This window comes from Vipera berus, assembly GCF_964194415.1.
Source record: "Vipera berus genome assembly, chromosome: 2".
NCBI lineage: Eukaryota > Metazoa > Chordata > Lepidosauria > Squamata > Viperidae > Vipera > Vipera berus.
Window position 1 is genome coordinate 43,873,779 of NC_138203.1, and position 22,716 is coordinate 43,896,494.

Consider the following 22,716-nt stretch of genomic DNA (forward strand, 5'->3'; position numbering starts at 1 on the left):
CTGCCAATCAGACATCGGCCAGATTCAAAAGACCCTTCAGGGGGTCTCCCTCCCTGGCTCACTTATCTTTGTTGTTGGCTGAGCTAATTAGTGAGAGGAGGCTGACTACTGCTTTCCTCTGTGAAACATACCCCCTACTGGCTAGCTGGAGAAGCTAATCATGAAAAAGGTATTCCTCTTCTCATCCTGACATCGACAGACCCAGAGTTTGGATTTCTGTTAACTTAAATAAGAATCCAACCTCATGACGCTAATAACAAAGGGGAAAAATTAAAGAGATTGAAAAGGTATATAGAATTTCACATATTCAACCAGTGGTAAAATGCAAACAGATATCCATAATGCTGTCGTTTTAAATGAAAACATGCTCTGCCTGGATTTAAATACCCTCCTTTATTTCCTGACACCTTCAAACATTTTAGCCCCACTCCAAATATTCTTTTCATGATTACGCTTGCCTCCGAATTTCATCCTACAATCACTTTAGCATTAAGATGAATTGCAGACTAGCTGTTGGTAGATCATCATGGTTTCTTTCATTTTACATTTCACTGTTTTTTTTTGTAGAAAATAGCACTCAAGGCAGCCAGGAAGAGTAAAAAAAGAAATAAAAGTAAGACTTATAAAATGTAAAAAAGCCCCCACTTACAAATTAATTAAAAGCAAAATTGATATTACAAATTAATTGAAAGTAAAATTTAAGATACTTCAGTGAGAAATAAATGGCACTTTCACACTTCAGTTGTCTTTGGTAATAAGTTGGCTTATTTGCCAAAAGTTGTCTGAATAGAAACATTCTTCTCTGACAAAAGGATATCTGAGAGAAAGTAGCCCATAGTTCCAGAGGCTCCAAGCTATTCAGTTCCCCAGAAATGGGCTTCTGGTGGCTGTGGCTTTCAAAGGATGACTTTTTCCAAGGATGTTAAAATTGGGCAGGCTCATATGGTGCTCTCTGAGCTTGTTTTCTTGCAGACGTTTCACTACCCTAACTAGGTAACATCATCAGCACTAGTAAGGAGAGCTGTTTGCTGTCAGTTTATATTCTGTTGTTTTGCCTCTCTGTGTGGGTGGGGGCAGTCTTGGGGAATTCTTTGGTTGGGCTGTTTACTAATGGCTTGTTGGCAGTTTCTTGATTGGGGTATTGCTTACTTGACTCCAGCACCTCCACCAGTAATCAGCACTCAGATCAGCATAGCTTAACTCCAAGGTCAACTTCAGACCAACGATCAAGGAAGCAATACCCCGATCAAGAAACTCTCCCCAGCTATATCTGCAAGTCATAAACTTAGGGTTTACCTGGAAATAATACTATTGCAAGGGAAGTTATTTTGTCAACACAGGTTGGAAGAAAAATAATTTTCATAACCATTTCATTGGATTATCCCATTTAATTGTCAAACGTTACTTAATTCCTGAGTATTAAAACTCATAGCACAAATCTCTACTAACCTACTAAAGCCTAAATCACATTTAACATTAAATAAGCAGTTGGGTAAACAATTGCAACTTTTGAAACTGCAGTGATTAGTTAGGCATCCTGAATATAGCAGTAAGAAAAATAGTGAAGAATTTCATTCTGTGGAATGTTCTGCACCTATTGCATACAACTCTGTTCAGATTGTCAGGAACATTATTCATCTAGCCTGTTTGCTGAAGTTCCTAGAAAATAAATTTGAATGTATATATATGAAACAGGAATGATGCACTGTTGAGTTCATCTTTTATATAAATGTCATGATGATTTTTAAAGATTTCAGGTATTTCAAAAATCTTCTTAAAGATGCTCTATATACAGTAAAACCTGAGGCTAAACTCTTTTTTCTATCTATAAAGAGACAGCTTTAATCTAAATAAAACTGGAGTTAGGGAACATTGGTTAGTTATGGCTATGTTAGGCTTCTGGTTAATTGTAGGAAGTAATACCACTTGAAAGTTGATTACTTTTCAAAACACCAGATAATTTTAATGCATTTTTGAAACAACAAAAGCACTCTTAGTACAAAATTTTTTAAAGGGCAATAAGTGTTCATAATACAAAAATAACAATTACTGTTTAATAGAACAATATTTTCTGTTACACATGTAACTTGTTAAATATGTTCTGATGAAAGTTGTCATTCCACTGAGTTTTTTTTATCTCTTAAGTCATTACCTACTAATTTTTAAAAAATTTTATTACTCTGTTCTTCTGTAGTTTTTTCAAAGCATAGATTTTTAAAAAAATCAAATAGCCTTTGGGATGCTTCCAAATTTTTATATTAGTTTTTTCTAAATAACAGTAGATCGGATCAAGCATGTCAATTATTTTTTTTATATTGTAAAGATACAACATCTTGGCTAAATAAGCCTACCTATAGGGCTCAGGACCCTTGGCAGTAGCAAAATGTTGAATAAATATATGAAAAAAATATTAGCAGTATGTTATTACCTTTTTGAAATGTTCTTGCAAGTCTGTGCAGTATCATTTTCATTAACTGACACAGTTTGGAAGAGTTTATATTGGTAACCTTTGGGATGTGGAAAAAAGAACTTTAGGTTTAAATTTTTTATATTTGTGCAAGTGTTAAATTTGTACAACTCCAAGATCCAAGCATCATTGAAAGTTTTATATCACCTATTGCATAGATTTCAAGGCAATTTAAACAGTGAAATTAAATAGCAATTTGTTTCAACCAAGTTATGGATTGACTTGAAAAGTCTACCATTATTTACCCTATGGGTTTAAGATCAGTCCTATTCCCCTACACTCATGTAGCCTGTTACTTTAGGAATTTTTTAAACTCTCACTCAGGATACAAGAATGGAATACATCACTTCAATGAAATCTTATGCAATGGACTTTCTAAGCAATGGACCAAATTTCCACAGCAATTGACACATATGCATTGTGATGTCATACACAAAAGACAACTGCCATTTGTATAAGACAGTCATCATGCACTTTACATAAATCTGTGCCAGACTGTGAAGATGTGATTATTTTTATGTTGACATTCATGAATCCTGGACATTCTCTCTGCAAGTAGTTCTTTAAAATCAAATTTCATATGACTTGTGAGATGGGAGAAAAAAGAGGTAAGTTTCCCCATAGGATGTCATTCCCAGAAGCTGGCTGAATCCAAACTTGATTTGATATTGTACATGTTTTCCCGACGTTGTTTGGTGTAAACGTTAGCTTCTCCTTTTTGCAGTCGTCGTCTGAAAGCAGCTTTTTGTTGTTTATTTAATTGGCGTTTTACCTTCTGTTTTACCAGTTCCTGAAATAATAATTTTATCAAAACATTAAGTCTCGTTTTGCAATGAAAAAATATCAAAATATTACAATTACAATATTATAATTCAATTACATGCTATCCATTTCAACCAAAATAAAATTTCTGGGGAGTCTTTAACATTAGTTTCTCTTGATGTCGGCAAAAACCTGTAATAGAGTAAAAAAGACCAATGTACTTGAGAATAAGCAAGTCATGCAAAGAGGCAAGAGGCTTTACATGTCTTTTGAGTGTTGAGATTGTTTAGAAGAATGTTAGTCCCCCTTGTGGCTATGCGCAGAAATGAATGCCCAGGAAGTACACAAATAGATGAGACCTGATTCATTAGAGAGGATCAAAATTTTCCCCTCATTCAACATTGCAAAATAATTTAATGAACATAGCTACAATACATAAATTTTAGTTTGGCGAGTACTACATATGAAAAAGGAGAGCCTGACATTAGCAATAATGTGGTGAAGTTGCTAAGAATGCCGAGTTTTATTTTCAGGTTGAAATCCCCATTTAGTTATTACATTCTCTGGAGCGCCAAACATACTGCAGGTTTATAAGACAAAGAGGCAATCCTCACTGACATTGCTCCAAGTTATTTCCCCAAAACAAGAGACATTATAAAAAAGAAAACTGAAAAGATACAATTAGCACTGATATAAAACATTAGGGAATGACCAGTCAAAACAAATCTATACGAAACCTTTGCTTAATGGAGGTATCATCAAAAATATTAAATTTTATACGTGACGCAGGCATGATATAAAAACGGCTTAAGGTCACTGGGTCAAATTGTTTCAAAGCAGACTTTTCAATCCTCTCAAGAGGTCAGTAAAACAAGGAATCCCGGTAACCATAACCAAGGAAAAGAAGGATGTTATAGGGAACTAGCTTATACCCTCTTCTCTTTTTCTCTCTCCCAAGTTCAGTTTTCCTTACTCTTTTTCCTGCAAAGTAATACCAGCTTTTGTCTCCAACTTGCTTTGCATCTCAGGATTCTCCAGGGAAGGATCCTGAAGAATACAACACTGAATACAATAGTTACTTTACCAGCAGTAATTCGTAAGGAACTTAAACCTTCTAGAAGACAAAGATGTTATTGATTTTTTTTGTCCACCTCTTTTGTTCAGGGATCTCTGGATTCCAGGGAGACAATTTTTTGGCCTTTCAAAGTGCACTCTGAAAATCTCTTTGCAATGCAATGAAAAAGAAGTAAGGGAGCTCTTTTGTTAAGTAGATTGCTTTCAATCTTGTTGATCGTGATATGGGTGGGGAATAAGGGTACACAACATTCATTTGGTCCCCCACCAAATCAAAGGAGGAATTCATATCTCCCCATCTGTGCTAGTTTGGAAAGCTGTGCTGGAAAATTTGTTTAGGCATGGAAGGGGGCTAATAGTGGTATTTTCCTATTTATATATACTACCAAAACATCAAAACAGTGAAGATGCATGTATTGAAATTAACAAAGATGCTGTAAAATGTAATTTTAAAAGAAAGCATTAATCCTCAAAATCCATGCATGCTTTAGCTATTTTTGTATTCTCCATTTCATGTTACTCCATATAATGTAGCCACTTGAAGGCACTATAGAATAAGCAAAGTATAAATTAATAAAGTTATGCAGAAAGCTGAAACAAATATTTATGGAAATATATTTTTCATATTTTGTGGAAATATATTTTATTTGGTTGTGTACAGTCAGTAGATCGCTGTATTTACAAAATTATACTAAACAGAAAATATATTTTTTAAAATAATTTTATCTTAATTCTAACTTGAGTATAAAAATAACTCGAAAAGCTCAATAATCCCATCAAAACCTTCAGGTTCAAAAGAGGTTATCTGTGTTAAGATTAAGATTAGATGTCATTTCCATTCCATTCAATACAAGCATCATTAAGAGGGTTTTTTCCCCCCAATTTAAAATTAAATGTAACTGTTTAGATCTTAATTGTTCTTCAATAAAAATCATTTAAAAACAATAAGGTGATCGAGGCTTAAGGAAAAAAAACCTGAATATTTTGGATCCCCTTAAATTGGTTTTATCCATTACTTGGGCCGATAACAATAGCTGAAAAAATATTTACCAGTATAAAAATATTTACATTTATATTTCCTAGTAAAGATCTAATGCACCTGAAATTATATTGCACAATGTTCCTGAATCTGCAGTCAGGCTTGGCAGTAGATGATTGGGGAAGGAAGGAGTTTCTGAGACTCATTATGTAAAAACTTACAGGAGGAATTGTTGACTGGCTTGTTGTGCTCCGTACTGAAGTCATGCTAGTGGTTCTTGTCCTGTGCTGATTGACATGAAACAAGCTTTCTTCATCCCTGAAATAAGAAACATTTTTAATCAGTCACTTTTAAACCACATTCTGCCAAGTAGCTTTTCCCATGCAAACACACTGGGACAGTAACATTCACAAAGGCTGTTTCCAGAATACCAATTTTGTTAATGGACATAATGCACCAAGAAATTCACTACAAAACTTGCTAAGGGAATGGAGGTTGTTCTCCGGGTGCCTTAAAGCAATCTGGTTTATTGAGTTATTAGGGTTATTCACACCTGCCTTCCAAATGTTCTTACATATGTTGTTTTTAAATGTTGAACTGGCAGGAGACTGACTTAGCCTGACCTCTTCATCTTGCAGCTACATAAGCATCTACCCTTTGTCTTGCCACCCACACCATGTATTCATCTCCACGGTAGGCATTATTTGGATATAGTAGTCTTATGTTGGAGAACCCACTTCTCTATGTAAGACGAGCAAGCTGATTAGTACACAGTAAAACTGTTTGAAACTTTCTGGGCACACAGAACAAATCTTAAAAACTTGAAACAAATGGATAGAATAAAGCAAGAGAGGCAACTTGTGGCCCACCCAGTCTCCCTGCCTGCATTTTTGCCACCCTTGAAAACATTCAACTGCCCATGTTTAGCAGCAATAAATTCTGGTAGAGTGGTGTTTGTTTTTTTTAACTTTTTTTTTTAAAATAAAAACATAAATAAGTAGGTATTCTTCCAGGCCCAACTGACTTATTTTGTTCTTAGCTCCTGTATTCCCCCCCCCCAAGAAAAAAAATTACTTGTCACATCTTTTGTAGCTCTTAGAAATAAGAAATGACAGTTTATGTCAAAGTAAAAGGATCCATGTTCCTCCATCATGAACTGATCAAACACAAGCTGCCATTTAAATTATCAATATATATTAGTGGGAAATCTGCAAATTTTTAACATTTTCATGTCAGGATCAATTAAGAAATAGCGATAACAACCTGGTGACTTTGTAGCTTGCAAAAGAGCGTATTAAATGTAAGGAAGTTAAAATGAAGTTCAGAGTATGTGCCAACATTTGAAACAAACTCACCAGTGAAAAACACTATCTGCAAAGAATATATGCTTAATACTTGAGAATGTTGAGAGGGGAGCTCACCTTCTGGAAAAGCTGAACAAAGAAACAATACATAGAACGCTTCTAAATGTTTAATAAAGCTCTCTACCTGAAAGGTCTAAATTCCCTGTTTAATGTAGACAAGTCAACCAGACTGGAGCATTCATCTTCACGTTCTTGATCTTCCAACTGGGTAGATTTTTCAAGGTTCTTTTTATCACCAGGACAGTCAACGACAGAGCTTTCAGAGTCAGACTTCTCGTCAGTCATCACCTGCCCTTCAATCTGATGTAAGGCACAGCTGAATCCCTGCAAATCTAAACTGCCTTCCTCTTCATCTTCCTCAGGGTTCTGCAGCAAAGCTCCTGAAGCTCCTTTTATCTCATGTATGAAGTTCTCATCAGTCGTCTGATCTACGCTGTTACGCGAGGCAATCTCTCCTTCTGGATCTTGCACATCAGAAAATGTCTCAGTTTTACGATTCTCATATTGAGGGCAATCCAGGTAAAGTAATTCATCATCTTCCTGCATTTCTTCGGTGTAACCGCTGGCTGAAATTTCAACATCAAGAGAACACTCTTTCCTGGTAATGTTGAAATAAAAGTGAAACAAAAATAATTTCTCAAGTAACACTCACAATCAAAATACTTCCTCCCCCGCCCCCCCCCAAAAACACCCCACCCCATTGCTTATTTATAATCTTTCCAAAAGGAGAGGAGGAAAAAAGAATTGTGATCTTGAGATGGACTTCTAGAAATTACTAAAATAATTATTAGTTGTGTATTGTAAGTGGACTCAGTGTTTTATTTTTTCAAAATGAGGATGGAGGAAGGAAAGATGAGTCTTTTTTAGATAATGATTATAAAGAAAAAGAGAGATATTTCTATTCAGATCAACAAAAAGTCTGAATATAAGTGAAAATGATAGTGGGAAGTGGAAGTAAATGGGAACAATGGGTTCCCTTCATAATACAGTAAGAAAAAAGTTACCGAGGTCTATCTGTAGAGCAAATGATCATATAAAAAAGAATGCCTGCTTGTATACAGTTTTCTACAAAGAATTTGATTCATAGTTATTGATTTTAATAACATGCCCAAAATGTTTAAACATCTTGAAACTCCAGAACATACTATAGATAAATTAACATCAATTTACTACAAAATAGCTACTTTAAACCTTGTGTTAAATTAATCCCTACATGATTAATAACAAATTACATACATGTAATGAAATACATGTCCATGTCTTAATATACCATACAGCTTACCTAACATCCTTGAAAGTTGGATATAGTTCACTTTCATAGCTGAAGCGCTTCATGAAGAAATCACGTATACATTTTACATCTCTGTCAAAATACCTGAATTTAAATGATTAAAAGGTTGTCATTTATATCTAGCCACTATCTATAAGACTCTTCATGGCTTAATTAGAATAAAGCATTAAAATATCCATGGAACAAACTTTACAATAAGAAGAATCAAAAGGCAAAAATCAAGCTCAAGAATGAAAACAGAAATTCCAGATGGCATTATTAAATTAGGAAAAAGCTCTTGGATATATTCCAATGCAAATTTACAATAATTTTTAAAATAAAAGTTACAAAAAGAATTATCTGAATTTCTCAAAAATAAATTATTTTACATAGTGGTTAATGCATCAAGTGCTTTGGTTTACCATGATTATGATTTACTGGCCTGTAAGCTACCAACTAGAATGTAGTGAACAAGCCATTATAGTTCAGCAAAGCTTAGTTGCAATAATGTAAGAGTTAGCTGAAATTTAAACCAGGACAACTTAGTTGAGCCACATACACTATTTAACCAGTGGAACAACCTGCCTCCAGAAGTGGTGAATGCTCCAACACTGGAAGTTTTTAAGAAGAGACTGGACAGCCATTTGCCTGAAATGGTATAGGGTTTCCTGCCTGAGCAGGGGATTGGACTAGATGACCTCCAAGGTCCCTTCCAACTACATCATCATCATCATCATCATTATATTATTATTATTATTATTATTATTATTATTATTATTATTATTATTATTATTATTATTATTATTATTATTATTATTATGTTACTCACCATTCAGCATTTGCATGAGAGGTTGATACCATCTGTGGGAAATCAATCATTGTAACCTGGTCTTTATCATCTAACATGAGATTGAATTCATTAAAATCACCATGGATCAAGCCATGGTTGGCAAGTTTTACAATTAACTCCATTAACTCATTATATAGGGATGCAGGGTCTTCAAGATGATGCACTTGACTCCTACATATTTTTTTTAAAAAAATGTAAGATAGAAGCTCCATTTAGTAATAGGGAAAAACAGTATCACATTAGAATATAATTGCCTGAAGAGGAAAAAAAAAACCTCACTAGAACAACAGGAAAGCCAAAAAAATTATAAACTCAGACAAAATAATATGCACTGCTTAGTTTCCTTGTTATGTCAACACAAGGCGGTCCCACTCGGGCAATAAACCCTACTGATTATACCAGTCACTCAGCAATAAATAAGCCTTGAATGTATGTGCAATTGTGTGTGTGTGTGCATGCATACGTATATATGTCTAAGCATTTATCTACATATACCTGTCAGAAACTCCACATTAGAGCAAGGTCAAGACAACAAAGAAGTTGAATTAACAAAGAACAAGCGATGGAAATATATTGCCTGAAAAATAAGGTGGAAAATTTCTACAATATTAATATGGTATGAGTCACAACTGCATATAGCAACCATTTGTCTTCAGAAACTTTTCCAACGCCCGAAAACATAGAACTACGAAGAATCTCTCTCCCTCCTTCCATAACAAAAAAGCAAAAAGGGTGAAGGGAAGCCTTGAGTGGAACATTTCAGGGCTCCATACTGTTCAACATAAGGTTAGACCAGGGGTGTCAAACTCGCAATATCACGTGATGTGCCGCGAGGTATGGTGACTTTTTTGCCATTGCCAGCAGTGGGGTGGGCACGTTTTCGTTATGATGCATCTGGCCCACGGGTTGGCAGTTCGACACCTCTCGGTTAGACAATATGATAAATATGTATAGTATGGATCATACTGGACAGCAGCATATGCAGGAAGAATCTAGGTGTCGTGGTGGAATCACAAGCTAAACATGAGTTAATAGTGTAATGCAGAAAACTCAAAGGAACTCCTACACTCTATTAGTAGAAGTAAAACATCAAGTTCAAAAGAAGTCATTATTCCTCTCTATTCTGCATCTAGAATATTCTGCCAGTTCTGGGCATTGTCTTTTAGGAAGAACGCTAACGATTGCAATCTTTGTATGCTTATACTGAATTACATCATATACATTAGCTGTTTTACCAAAATAAAATAAAATAGCAAAAAAAGTTACGTTGCTGGTAATGGCAACCATGCTAGCAAATAAGTTTAAAGCATGAATGGAAAATAAAAATAGTGGCACCGGCGGAAGATACAGTATCTTTGACACCGTCATTTGAAAGGAAAGGGCTAATAGTTTAGCGCTAAAAAGAAATTACTACTAGCACAATGCTTGTTATGCTGCAGTAACCATTTACTTTGAAAATCTTTTTTTGGAGAAGTTAAGCAGGGCTTCTTGAAATAATTCACTGCTTTGTTAAGAAGTTTGTTTTATTACATACTTTGGTATTTAGCTATCGTGTCTATATCAGGGATAGGCAACCTCGGCTCTTTTATGACTCATGGACAGGAAAGCCGGAAAAATTATAGCTGACTCAGGAATTCTGGGAGTTGAAGTCCATGAGTCATAAAAGAGCCGAGGTTGCCTACCCCTGGTCTATATGCATCAAATTGGTATCAACTCTTAGCAGCCACATAGGTAGACCTTCTTTAGGATGATGTGTGCTATGTACCTATCATCACTGCAATCAAGTCAAGCTGTTTAGCAGTTACCATCTAGCTCTGAACTATGCAGGCATTTAAATATTTAAAAATCAGAATGTCGGGGAACTGGGCATTACTTTTCCTTTCAGTCTTTTTTTAAAAAATAAATAAATGTGAGTAAATCAGTCCTGCTGCCAGTGTTTCAACTCCTCTCGTTATGTTGCAGCTGAACAGAAGACAGGAACAGAGCCACCCGTTCTTCCATCAAAAATCAACAAGATAAAACCCTATCAGGAAGGAGGATGAAGTTTTTCCTCTTCTTGTGACAATGTCAGCGTTCACTGGAGGAAGAAAAGAGTTTTCCTCTCAGTGCATTTGAGAACAATGCTGTTTAGCTCACCCTACGTCTACATAGGAACCCAGAAAACGTTTAACATCCAATATGGTAAACTGCGTTACTCCTATTACTAATATAATAATTTTCAATTGTTTTGAGAAATTTTTTTGGGAGTACTGCGCTTACCTTAATAATTTTATATATTATTTTAAAAGGAAGTATTTTACAGCATTTTCAAAAAATTAGAAACATATCAGTAAAAAAACACAATGTTTCCCAAACTTACCCATTTCTAATTTAAGCCAACCATGAAGTGTGGGGAAAAGAGCCATTTATGCCAATAACTATCTAGTTGGAGACCGAGTAGTATTAAAATGGTAATTGTTTACATTAAATGAGGGCAGTTCATATGTAATTCAACTGGCATATTTTGGCTTATTCCTTCTGAAATGTGTCCTGAAGAGAATAACTATTTCTCTGTGGTTTTTTTTCAAATAGCAGTGTCTGGCAGCTTATCAGTTTACCACACTGGAAGTAAAGAAGTCTTAACAGGTCTGTGCCAGGCAAGCACTGATACTTACAGTGGGTAGCCATTGACAAGTTCCATTACTACTGCATGTCTGTTGTAGTCATATGGTTTTGGAACAGGAAACTGTCTGTCATACAAAACCTGGTCAAGGAGGAAAGAACCAAAGAAATACACACAGACAACATGAGTAAATAAATTTCCTTCTGAAGGGGAAATGAATAACCCAAACACATTTCTACAAATGATGCACAAATACAGGAGTGGCGTTGTTATATCAGGCCAAAGATCCCTTTCATTTCTTAAGGTGGCTACTCAAAAAAACATTGACTGAAGGAAATATCTGGACTTGCTCTTCAACAAATGATACTAAAATATCATACATACTGGTGGATAAGCTAATAGTTTTAGATGCCAGAATATACCTCTAAAATTGAGTTTGGCTCATCTGTGAATGAGCTTATAAGACAGTATAGTTGACAATACTTTTTAAAAGTATAAGATAGCTATATATCCTGTATACAGCCACAGAGAAGCCCATCCATATTTTTTTAACCAAAGTACCATGAAAAATGCAGGTTGTCTTATGTGTGGAAAGGAAATCTTTCATGGTATTTTGATTAAAATTCAAGGATCAACTTATTCGTGGAGGGACTTATCTGCTAGCATACACAGTATTTTTAAATGGGGTATAGCCATTTAAACATAGTAATTACCAGCCATTACTAGTCACATCCATATATTTGTCTGATCCCTTTTCAAGGACGTCTACCACAATCCTGTGACATCCAATTTGTAAGTTGGGGTGGTTTTTCTTTGCATGTCTAATTTTCCTGATTTGAATGATCTCAAAATCTATGGTTATACCATAGAAGAAAACTGTTTATTAATATCTCAAAATGTTATAAACCCTGTATTTTTTATTTGTGTCTCATATGGCATGTGCTCCAATTTCTATCTTGTTTTGGTTGTATTCTCTGCATCTTTCTCTTTGTAGCATTCTTTATGGAAATGAAAGTGGCCAGAACACAAAGGATTTTCGAATTCAGTTTTCATGAATATTATGGAAATTCTAATAATGAATGAATGAATGAACCTTTATTGTCAAAGTACAACCATATATACATTGAGATTGGCTGAGCCTCCCTTTGTGCCCCCCCCGCAACTCACAGTTACAACAAACCCACCATCTTGTTACACCATGTGAGCTAATTGCACAACACACCGGCCTCACAAGTCAATCATACATAAAGTTATTTCCCGTTCAAGAGCCTGACAGCCCATGGATAGAAGTTGTTCTTCAGCCTGTTGGTACGGCTGGCTATACTCCTGTATCTCCTACCCGATGGTAGGAGAGTAAAGAAGTACCGACCAGGTTGTAAGTCGTCCCTGAGAATTTTCCTCACTCTTCCAAGGCAATGAGCCCTGGAGATGTCATCCAGTGGTGTCAGGGGACAGCCACGATGTTTTGTGCTGTGCTCACCACCCTCTGTAATACTTTCCTATCCGTAGCTGTCAGGCCAGCATACCAAACCACAATACAACGCTAGGACGGTCTCTATAGTAGACCGGTAAAAGAAAGTCATTAGCCATTGTTCGGTAGGCAGCGGGGCACTCTTCTCACAGTGCTAAGAAGCTGAGCTGGGTGGCATGGATCTGAAGAGAAGCGCAACGATGCCCAGCCCCTAGCCTGCCCAAAATAGGCAGGGCCATGTGCTGGCCACTTCCAGGCGATGGTGCATTTCTTCATTCCTCACAAAGGGTGATACCTCCCCAGTGTGCACCCAGGGGGCAGTGCCAATGCAGCAGGGGCCGGTCCCTCACTGTTTCCAGATGGCCTTGTGGAGCTAAGACTGAATGTATTTCAGCATAGATGACCACCACAAAATTGTACATTGGCTCCTGCCGGGCCTGGGCCGGGACCAAGGCAGCGGGGGCCATTCCCTCACTGTTTCCAGGATGGCTTCGCAGGCCACATGAAACCACTTCGCGGGCCAGATCCAGCCGCCGGGCCTTGTGTTTGACATGTCTGCTCTAATCTGCCAGGCATGTTTAGTAGCCATTATTATAAAATTTAATTATTACTCTGCTACCACATAATGGTAAAATCTTTTTGCTTTTGTTTAATAAAATAGAACAAAAGTAACAAAAAACAAAATAATAGGAAAAGACAAGATAAAGGAAAAAATAAAAACAATAAAACTTATTGGTAAATCTAGTTGTGAATCACAATTATGGATGAGCTAAATGAACTCAAAAAATAAGCTCATGATGATTCTTACAAGACTTATCAGGAACAGAAAAGTAGTTTAAGAAAAAAAAAACCCTAATCAAAGAGAGAAGCAACCTAGAACTAAGGAGAAATTTCCTGACAGTTAGAACAATTAATCAGTGGAACAACCTGCCTCCAGAAGCTGTGAATGCTCCCAACACTGGAAGTTTTTAAAAAGAGATTGGACAGCCATTTGTCTGAAATGGCATAGGGTTTCCTGCCTGAGCAGGGGGTTGCACTAGATGACCTCCAAGGTCTCTTCCATCATCATCATCATCATTTATTATTAAACCCTGGCCATTACAAATCAAACCATCATTTTAATGAGTGAAAAGGAAATTATAGGAAGACAATCGAGACTTGGATGTATCTTATTCTCAATTACAATTACCCTGGGTCATCAAGCAGGGATATATAAGTAGTACCTTCATATAGGTAAATTCTTTCATTGCAGCAAGACGGGAGAGGTAGAGCCAGGACATCTTATGTCTGTGTTTATGGTAATCACGCTTGTTTTTCAAGTTCCGAAAGGAGGTCCTCCCAAGCCTATGCAGTTTTAATGCAAATTGCTCTTCTTTTTCATTTGCAACAATGTAAATATCTTTAAAACAAAATTTCATTCATACATATAGACATTATCACTAAGCAGAGAGTTTCAACAGTCAGCATTTGGGAGGAGGGGGGGGGAATTTACGAACAAAGTTTATGATAACTTTCCCACCTTTTCACTGCCAATTAAACTAGTGTTTAAAATACCTGATTCTTTTCCAACACCCATTTGGTTCCCAACAGAACAGATCATGTCTCGGGAAGTCAGTGTTTTCAAGGCAAGGTAATCGTATCCTCCATTAGTTAATCGATAACCTTGGACAGCTGAAAAATTAAAATATGGATATATTAATAACTTAATATTATACTTCTGATAATATAACCCTGCAATTATATTGAACTATAATTCCTAACGTTGCCAATCATCCTGTTGTTTCTGCTCGACAAATACAATCTGGAAGGACTGATATGCTTCAGGTCTCAGCTGTAAGACAGTCAACCTATGGACATTCCAAGGCATATATTCTCTGTAAATGGGCTTACTTTGTGGAACAGGATGTGGTACAGCTGTGAAAAATTGGCTTTCCAGGCGACCCAGGGATTTGCTCCCTGGTGGTTATTGTAATAATAAGAATTGGATATCTTTCCTGACATGTTGTATATATTATGTCAGTTTTTTATTTTTATTAGTTCTATAGTAATATCTATTATTTCTAATTGGAATCTGTAAACTGCTTAGACTTACCTAGCCACTGAGATGGCATTCAAAGAAATAAACACGACTATGGAGGCCTTGATATTTTCTGAGCTTGGTTGTACCAGTCAAGTTGATTGCAATAACCAATCTCAGAACAACCCCGAGCTACATACTGTATATTCTCTTCTATTGAATGTGTTGGGCACTGTAGCCCAAGGCAATGTAAGGACAAAAAGTTGGGAAAAACCGTTTTAAATCACTGAAAGGATTCAAAATAGTTTATCTCAGAACAACATCTTATAATTGTTTATTCAATTCAACAGAAAGTTCAAATAACTAAGCTAAAGCATAAGCTCTGTACTTAAGTATAAAGGGGAGTGAATGTATCTAAAATGATGACAAATTCTCTGTTTTCTCTTATTTATATAATCTGAAACATGATAGTAAAAATGCATTAATACAACCTAACTTTGTTAGTAGGTGTACATGTACATGCACAAAGAATAAAAACATTTATACTTACTTTTTGTTCGTTCATAAGATATAAGTCTGTGTTTTGTTAATTCTTTCAGAATTTTATTACAACCCCCATGTTTAAGACTGGCAATGGAAGCAATCAAACTAGGAGGGACTATGTCATGATTCTTCATGCCCATTTCTACCTATAATAAAAAGAATAAATTCAAACTTTATTATGATAAGCCTAAATTAATATCCTTTCTACTCTCTTAATTGTATTTTATATGTACTAATGTATATTTTGAATGTATTTCCTTTAACATTGATATTCTGATAAAATGTAGATCGTTTAGTCTAGAAATGCCATTCTCAAGGCAAATGAATAAGAGAACAAATTCTTGGCAGTCCTTACTTCGAGTCTAGATTAATCCTAACTCAATATCTTCTAAAAGCAACTAATTCACACCAACCATTTAGGATAATTGGAGAAAACGAAAGTCATAGACTGCACCATCCTCGGGAAGACTGGGTTAAAGTTTAATAGATTGAACACACAAGGAATTCATCTCCAGTACATAAGCTCTCGATGTAAAGACAAACAACTAAGTGATAATCATAGATAACAATAGAAGATAATAGGAAAGACCAGTAATAAGCTCTACTACACGGATAAATATCCTTATTATATAGGATATATACTAATATATTTCCTTATATAAGTATATAATATATATCCTTAATTTTAATAGCACGTAGCTAAAATTGCAAGAAAAGAGAACGGTAAACAGTATTTTTATTTTTTTTATTTTAATTCCATTTATATCCCGCCCTTCTCCGAAGACTCAGAGCGGCTTACAAACTTAGCAGTAGCCTTCATTCTATGTATATGCCTGCTTATTAGGGCTTTCACACACACCCCAAGCGGCATTATTACAAAGTCAGCTTAATTGCCCCCAACAATCTGGGTCCTCATTTTACCTACCTCGGAAGGATGGAAGGCTGAGTCAACCTTGAGCCTGGTGGGACTCGAACCTGCACTAATTGCAGGCACTCAAGAAGACAAGGCCGGCATTTTTCTTCTTTTGGCATTTCAGTATTTGGGGAGTTCTACTTTCGATCATCTTTCCAAAGACAGACTTAAGGTAAGTCAACATAATGTTATCTATGTTTTTTTTAAAAAAGCAAACGGCTCCTCATCTGTAAACAGATGGGGAAACCCCAGATGTTCCTGAACTTCCAACAATTCCAGTCAGCATGCCTAACAGCGAAGGATTCTGGAAGTTTAAGAACATCTGGATGGTCGCACGCCTCCACTCCGGTCTCAGCACTTTTACCCGGAGCCATCCTAAATCTCTTGCAGAAGGGGACACGTGGCCGTCCCGACCAATGCAGATCTCAAACCGTCCGCTGGATTATATAAATTGAATCCGCCAACGCAGTCTTACCGCAGTAAGGACCCTAAAATGATCCCGGGAAAGGTATCGGAGTAAAACCACGTTCAATTTTCCCATGGTGTCGTCTGGATATTCACCCGCAGTCCAAAGGAAACACGAACGCTCAAGACGCCCAAACCTCGTTTTGTTCTTTGAGATACGCATGCGCGCTCCTCTTCCTGTCCGTCTGATGCGCACGCGCAAAAATGTCACCCGCTTCCTCTCCTCGTTGGGGGATTTTTTTGTTTTTAAAGAGGCCGTTCTTCGTTTCAGATCCTGACAGCTGAGTAAACGTGCCACTAAAGCGTCCGTCGACGTTTGTACCACACCAACATAATCTGTGGGTCGTAAGGCGAAGAATTAGAATATCGGTCGGGAAATAGTTACAGCTCGCTAGGAAATTTTGGGCTTTCTTCAGATCGGAAGGTTCTGTCGTAATCATCTGGCAGGGTCCGTTGCCGGGGAAACGCGTCGCGCGAGGGGAAGCACGCGAAAGAACGATCAACCCCCCCCCCCCTCCCGGGGCTCCCTTGAGCATTATGAACAGCCGAAGTGACCGGCCCGTTCCTTTGCCTCGGACAGCAGCCAAGGTAACGACTGCAAAAAAGATGGTGCCCCCCCCACTCACCCGGGGCGACAGACGATGCGAGTAGATTCAATTGGAGCCTTGCTTCGGTCGCTGCGCCATCAGCCAGGGCAGCGTTTCCCAACCTTAGGAACTTGAAGATGCGTGGACTTCAACTCCCAGAATTCCCCAGCCAGGATAGCTGGCTGGGGAATTCTGGGAGTTGAAGTCCACGCATCTTCAAGTTCCTAAGGTTCGGAAACGCTGAGCCAGGGGATGGATCATCATGTTCGAACAAGCCAGCCTGGCCTGATGGGGGATGGGTTGGGATTTTATTGTTATTTTTAATATATCTATTTATTGTTTTAGCTTGGGCATTGTGTTTAATTCTTTTTTAACTTTTGTATCTTTGTATTTTTATATGTTTGCCCTGTTCACCGCCCTGAGTCCTTCGGGAGAAGGGCGGTATACAAATAAAATTATTATTATTATTATTATTATTATTATTATTATTATTATTATTATTATTATTATTATTATTATTATTATTATTATTATCCTCCCTCCCTCCCTCCCTCTTCTGTCCCACGTCCATCAGCTCGTGTGAACTGTGCTCGGAGGATAAAAAAAAAAAGTTTTCAGTATAGGCTTCGGGAAACGTTGAAGCCGAGGGCTGTTTTTCTTTTTCTTCCCCAGGACTTAAAAACGTTGAAATGTGGAAAGAAAGACGCATTTGGATCAAGGGACAGGGCTGGTTCCGTTGGAGCCTTTCTTGCAAATGGCTGGAAAAATCGAAATAAGAAATAGGGGAAGAAAAGTTCTGGGCGGGTGCAGAGAACGGATTTTTACGACTTTTTAGTAGTTTTTTTTTTCCTCCCAGCCAAATGAGAATAGTTTCTTCCTATTTGGCTCCCTCCAGATAACTGGATTATCCTTCAGTTCCTATGATTGCCGTCTGCAGTTTTCAGCTCTGCTTTTGGGGAATTATGACATTTCTAGGGCATCTGAAGCCTATTAAGTTAAGCAGTGTATATCACGGTGGAAAAGATTTTTTTTACATCAATTAAAGTGTCTTTCATATATGGGTTTTCTCTACAGGGGTGTGTGAAAAGCAAATGTCATAGACGTGTATGTAACTACACTGGTACTCAAGAACATAATGGCATTATGATTCCAAGCATGTTATCTTTTTTTACAACATTGTGGTTTGATGGAGTTACTGGTGTTTTCAGTAAGAATGTACAATAGTGCCTAGGTATCTTCAAAGACAGGCTTAGAGTTCACCTGTCCTGTACTCCATCAGAGTTTTTTGATTGGCATGGGATACAGATATTGTAAAATAAGCATTCTATGTGTTACAAGGGATTCACATATTAAAATATTAACTGTCTGACATGTGCTTGAAGATTTTCAGATTTGTTATATATATGTTTGTATATGTGTGTGCGCATATATATGTGTTTGTATATGTGTGTGTACATGCATATATACACATACATATTCATAGTCAAGGGACATGGTGGCTCAGTGGGTTAGGACGCTGAGCTTGTCGATCAGAAGGTCGGCAGTTTGGCGGGTCGAATCCCGAGTGCCACGTAGCAGAGTGAGTGCCTGTTACTCGTCCCAGCTTCTGCCAACCTAGTAGTTCGAAACCACGTAAAAATGCAAGTAGAAAAATAGGGACCACTACGGTGGGAAGGTAACAGCGTTTCGTGCGCCTTTGGCGTCTAGTCATGCCGGCCACGTGACCACGGAGATGTCCTCGGACAGGCGCTGACTCTTCGGCTTTGAAACGGAGATGAGCACCGGCCCCTAGAGTTGGAAACGACTAGCACGCATGTGTGGGGGAACCTTTACCTTTACCTTTATTCATAGTCAAATGAAGGTGGCAAGCATACCTAATACTCCTGCTTCCTATTTTCCCCATAAACACAATTCTGTGAAATAGGTTGGGTTTAGACAGGTGAGTGATTGGCTCAAAGCCACCCACCCAGTTTTCAAGCTTAGGAGAGGCCTTAACTAATTTTCAAATGAAATCTACGTGCCTGAATCTTAGGTCCATTTGATCTTTATCTAAATTTATAGTAGAAAAAACAGTTTTCCCTGGTGCTGGTTGTAATCCATTTATTATCTAAAATTCTGATAAATTAAACAATTTTTAAAAAATATATTTTATATTCTGACTATGTTCTCCAGGTCCTATCTTGCTTGCACATTTGCATTTGTTTATTTATTTAATACCCATCTCCCTAATAAAGCAAGTTTGTATGGCTTACAGATTGTAAGCTTAACCAGGATATTTGACACAAATAATTCATAGACTTTCAAAATTTGTACTTTATAATATCCTAACTGACTGTACTTTTCTATGTTGGATTAGATAGCCTGTTTGATTCCAATATTATCCATTCAGTGATGTTCATGCTTAGAGTTTATATTTATGTTGCTTTAAAATTTCTTTGCAACTTTATTAAACTGTGTTATTCTTTCCTGAAGGCAATCTCAGCTCTTACACAAGTAAACATAGTTTGTGGCATTTATTGTACTGATGGCTCCTTGATATTTTACCAGCTTTCTAAATATGCTTCCAAAAGTCAGAATCACATAAAAATGCAAAAAGTTCTATCTACAATTTTTTTATCACAAGTTTGCTTTTCTTAAATTTTGTAAAAGAAAACTAATGCAGTATACTTATAATGATATTTAGAATAGAATAGAATAATAACTTTATTGTCTCTTTAAATGTACACTAATCAACATACATTAAAATGAGATTTCATTGCATACAGCTCTCAAAGGGTAACCACCTCCAATATTCACTGCATAAACATGACAATAGAAAATGAAAGAAAGAGAAAGAAAGAAAGAAAGAAAGAAAGAAAGAAAGAAAGAAAGAAAGAATATACCCACATATAATGGCCCAGAGAAACAACACAGTCTAGTTCAGATGTATACATATACATGGTGAGAAAAACGAATCTTGTGAATTTACCAAATGAAAGAAAATTTTAATTCAGTTGACCTACTTTGGTGTTTGGAAAAAAATAACACATTCTGTAAGTACTTTGTGTTATCTTTGTTTTTTAGGAAAGAGAAATTGGTCATTCTACAATCTTCTCAGCATCAATAAAAGTTTTTTATGCCTCTAGAGGGCAGCACATTACTTTTCTATAAAAGATACTGTAGTAATACAACAGACAAAATTGATCTGGGATTTTGTTAGAAGAAATAATTTTAAAAAATACTGCATTTCTGACAGCAGGTTCAAATGCTATGCTTTTAAAAATATCAAATGAGGTTACTATTGGGAAAATGCTTTAAACTGACTAATTAAATATAGACTACAATGTATTTTGCTTTGTAAGACAATTTGTGTATATTCACATAAAATTATTATTGTGAATTTCATATGATTATTGGAGCACTCCTGCCCTGCCCTTCCCTGCCCTGCCTTTTTGATGGGCAATATATAGTGGATCTGAAGCTTGGGCTTACATCCTGGTGCAGACAAGTACATATACAGTCCAAGTAATTATAAGTAAAACTTCTATTTGTACTGTGATTGTAAAATACATCATCAGTAAGTGAACCACATGATCATTAAGTGAATCATGTGGTCATTAAATGAAGCAGTTTCCCCAATGGGTTTTGTTTTGCCAGAAACTGGCAAAAAAGGTTGCAAATTGTGATGACATGGCCGTAGGATACAGCAGCCAGTTGCAAATGTAAGCTGGTTGCCAATCACATGAATTGTGATCATCTGAACATGGTGGTGTGACAGTCATAAGTGTAAGTACAGATTGTAAGGTACTTTTTCTGAGGTCATTGTATCTTGTTAAATGAATGGTTGTAAGTCGAGGAATATCTGTAACATTTACTGCTCCGTAGATTAATGCACATGTATAGCCTCCCTTGCTCAACCTAATCCTGTTCTGCCTCTGAGATCTTGCAGCAAGGAGCACACTGTTTTCATGTACTTAATAAAAAAACATTATTCACAGTTTTTGCAAAGTAGGACACATGGCTGCTGTTTACCTATTTCTCAAGCTCATATTTAAAAATGAAGCCTTTGGACACAATTAGATGTAATATGCTTCACATGAGAAAGCAATTATACAATTATGCTGCAAGGCTCATTTTGAATTCATTTGGTATGGTGGTTAATATAGCCTTGTTCATTGAAGTCAGTAATCATCTCTCACCATTACCTACAACAGAGTCATATGTATTGTTCGTGCATTAGAGTTTAAGTGTACTTATTTAGAAGTCCTATTGATTTAGGTGATTTTCCATTCTTTCAATATAAAAACTGAGTCATATGAAAAGAAGTGGCAATTTTTAGTGAAGGTGTGAAATTTTGTAATATTACTCTTAAGTATGCAGTAAGGCATTTAAATCTCAATATTTTTAAGGATCTGGCTCAGAAAGCTATGTTTCTAATTTATTTTATAAAGTTCGGTGAAAAGAACTAGACAGGTGTATAATGAAGTTTTCTATATGAACTATATTATGATGTTTGGAAATTCCTTACTTTAGAAATATAATGTAACAATAATAAACAATATCCATTATTTTAATATTAATTTTGTGGATCAAAATGCCTTTAAAAAGTCATATTTTGTGATGACTCCTCCAGACGCTTCCCCAGATACCTCTCCAGAAGTCAGCTCAGAGAAGGATGAACTCCCCACGTCTGGAGGGGAGTTGGTCAATGGCTCCAAGCAGGTGTCTGAGAAGGGAATTGCTGGGGAATATTAATAATATTAATAAACCCACTAAACCACTGTTTTTATGTGTGTGAGTGTGTAGAGCAGCAAATATTTGAAACTGGTATCCTAAGCATAAAAGCTGTTCATTGTAATTCATGTAATGTGGAAGAGAAGATACAAGCATTTTTGTGGTGGCAACTCAATTTTTTGAACTTGATTGATATTTTCAGCAATAGATTGTATTATTTAGGAGCATAGGTTATATCAATGCCATTTGGAAAACTATATTGCAAAGCCACAAAATGGAATATATCTCGATGCAATTAGAAATACTAAATACATTTTAACCATTGGTCAGATAAATAATGTGTAACAAAGGCATTTTAGAAAAAACTTTTTTTTGGTGTATTTTAAGCAAACAATGGCTATTATATGCATTCAGAATAACGGACATACAGTATATACCTTAATGAGCTGTGGTGGCCCAGTTATTAGAATTCAGTTGTTGTTGTTGTTGTTAGTCGCGAAGTCGTGTCCGACCCATCGCGACCCTATGGACAATGTTCCTCCAGGCCTTCCTGTCCTCTACCATCTTCTGGAGTCCATCTAAGCTCACTGCAGGCTAATTCTGCCCACAGCCAGGAGTTTGATCCTGACCTGTTCAAGG

At 36.6% G+C, this 22,716-nt stretch overlaps 2 protein-coding genes across 3 annotated transcripts in view; one reads left to right on the forward strand and one right to left on the reverse strand.

Moving 5' to 3' along the window:
- Positions 1-1,937: 1,937 nt before the first annotated feature.
- Positions 1,938-16,964, reverse strand: RIOK2 (RIO kinase 2). 2 transcript variants are annotated; one of them, XM_081320550.1, is made up of 10 exons: positions 16,788-16,964; positions 15,407-15,541; positions 14,394-14,510; positions 14,063-14,238; positions 11,421-11,509; positions 8,746-8,937; positions 7,929-8,021; positions 6,771-7,244; positions 5,504-5,600; positions 1,938-3,257 (listed from the first exon to the last, which is right to left on the reverse strand). In XM_081320550.1, exons 2-10 carry the CDS (start codon positions 15,537-15,539, stop codon positions 3,096-3,098), a joined length of 1,533 nt encoding a protein of 510 aa, XP_081176676.1. In that variant the 5' UTR covers positions 15,540-15,541; positions 16,788-16,964; the 3' UTR covers positions 1,938-3,095. The 2 variants fall into 2 exon arrangements, with proteins under 2 accessions (XP_081176676.1, XP_081176675.1); XM_081320549.1 differs by having other exon boundaries at positions 15,407-15,545.
- A 154-nt stretch (positions 16,965-17,118) lies between these two features.
- The window catches only part of LOC308662719 (uncharacterized protein), a 56,750-nt gene continuing 51,152 nt past the window's right edge, over positions 17,119-22,716 (forward strand). Inside the window, exon 1 of the mRNA XM_081318861.1 lies at positions 17,119-17,365. Within this exon, the coding sequence (XP_081174987.1) occupies positions 17,315-17,365 (51 nt within the window). The 5' untranslated portion in view covers positions 17,119-17,314. The remainder of the gene's footprint in view (positions 17,366-22,716) is intronic.

What these genes read in the sequence shown, in the direction of transcription:
- RIOK2 (XM_081320549.1), bottom strand. Translation starts at nt 16,940, where the DNA reads ATGCGTATCTCAAAGAACAAAACGAGGTTTGGGCGTCTTGAGCGTTCG. An exon ending in CTTGTCAATGGCTACCCACT is followed by an intron (nt 8,938 to 11,420) that starts GTAAGTATCAGT and finishes AAAAATATGTAG; the next exon opens with GAGTCAAGTGCATCATCTTG. An exon ending in CCAACTTTCAAGGATGTTAG is followed by an intron (nt 7,245 to 7,928) that starts GTAAGCTGTATG and finishes CAACATTACCAG; the next exon opens with GAAAGAGTGTTCTCTTGATG.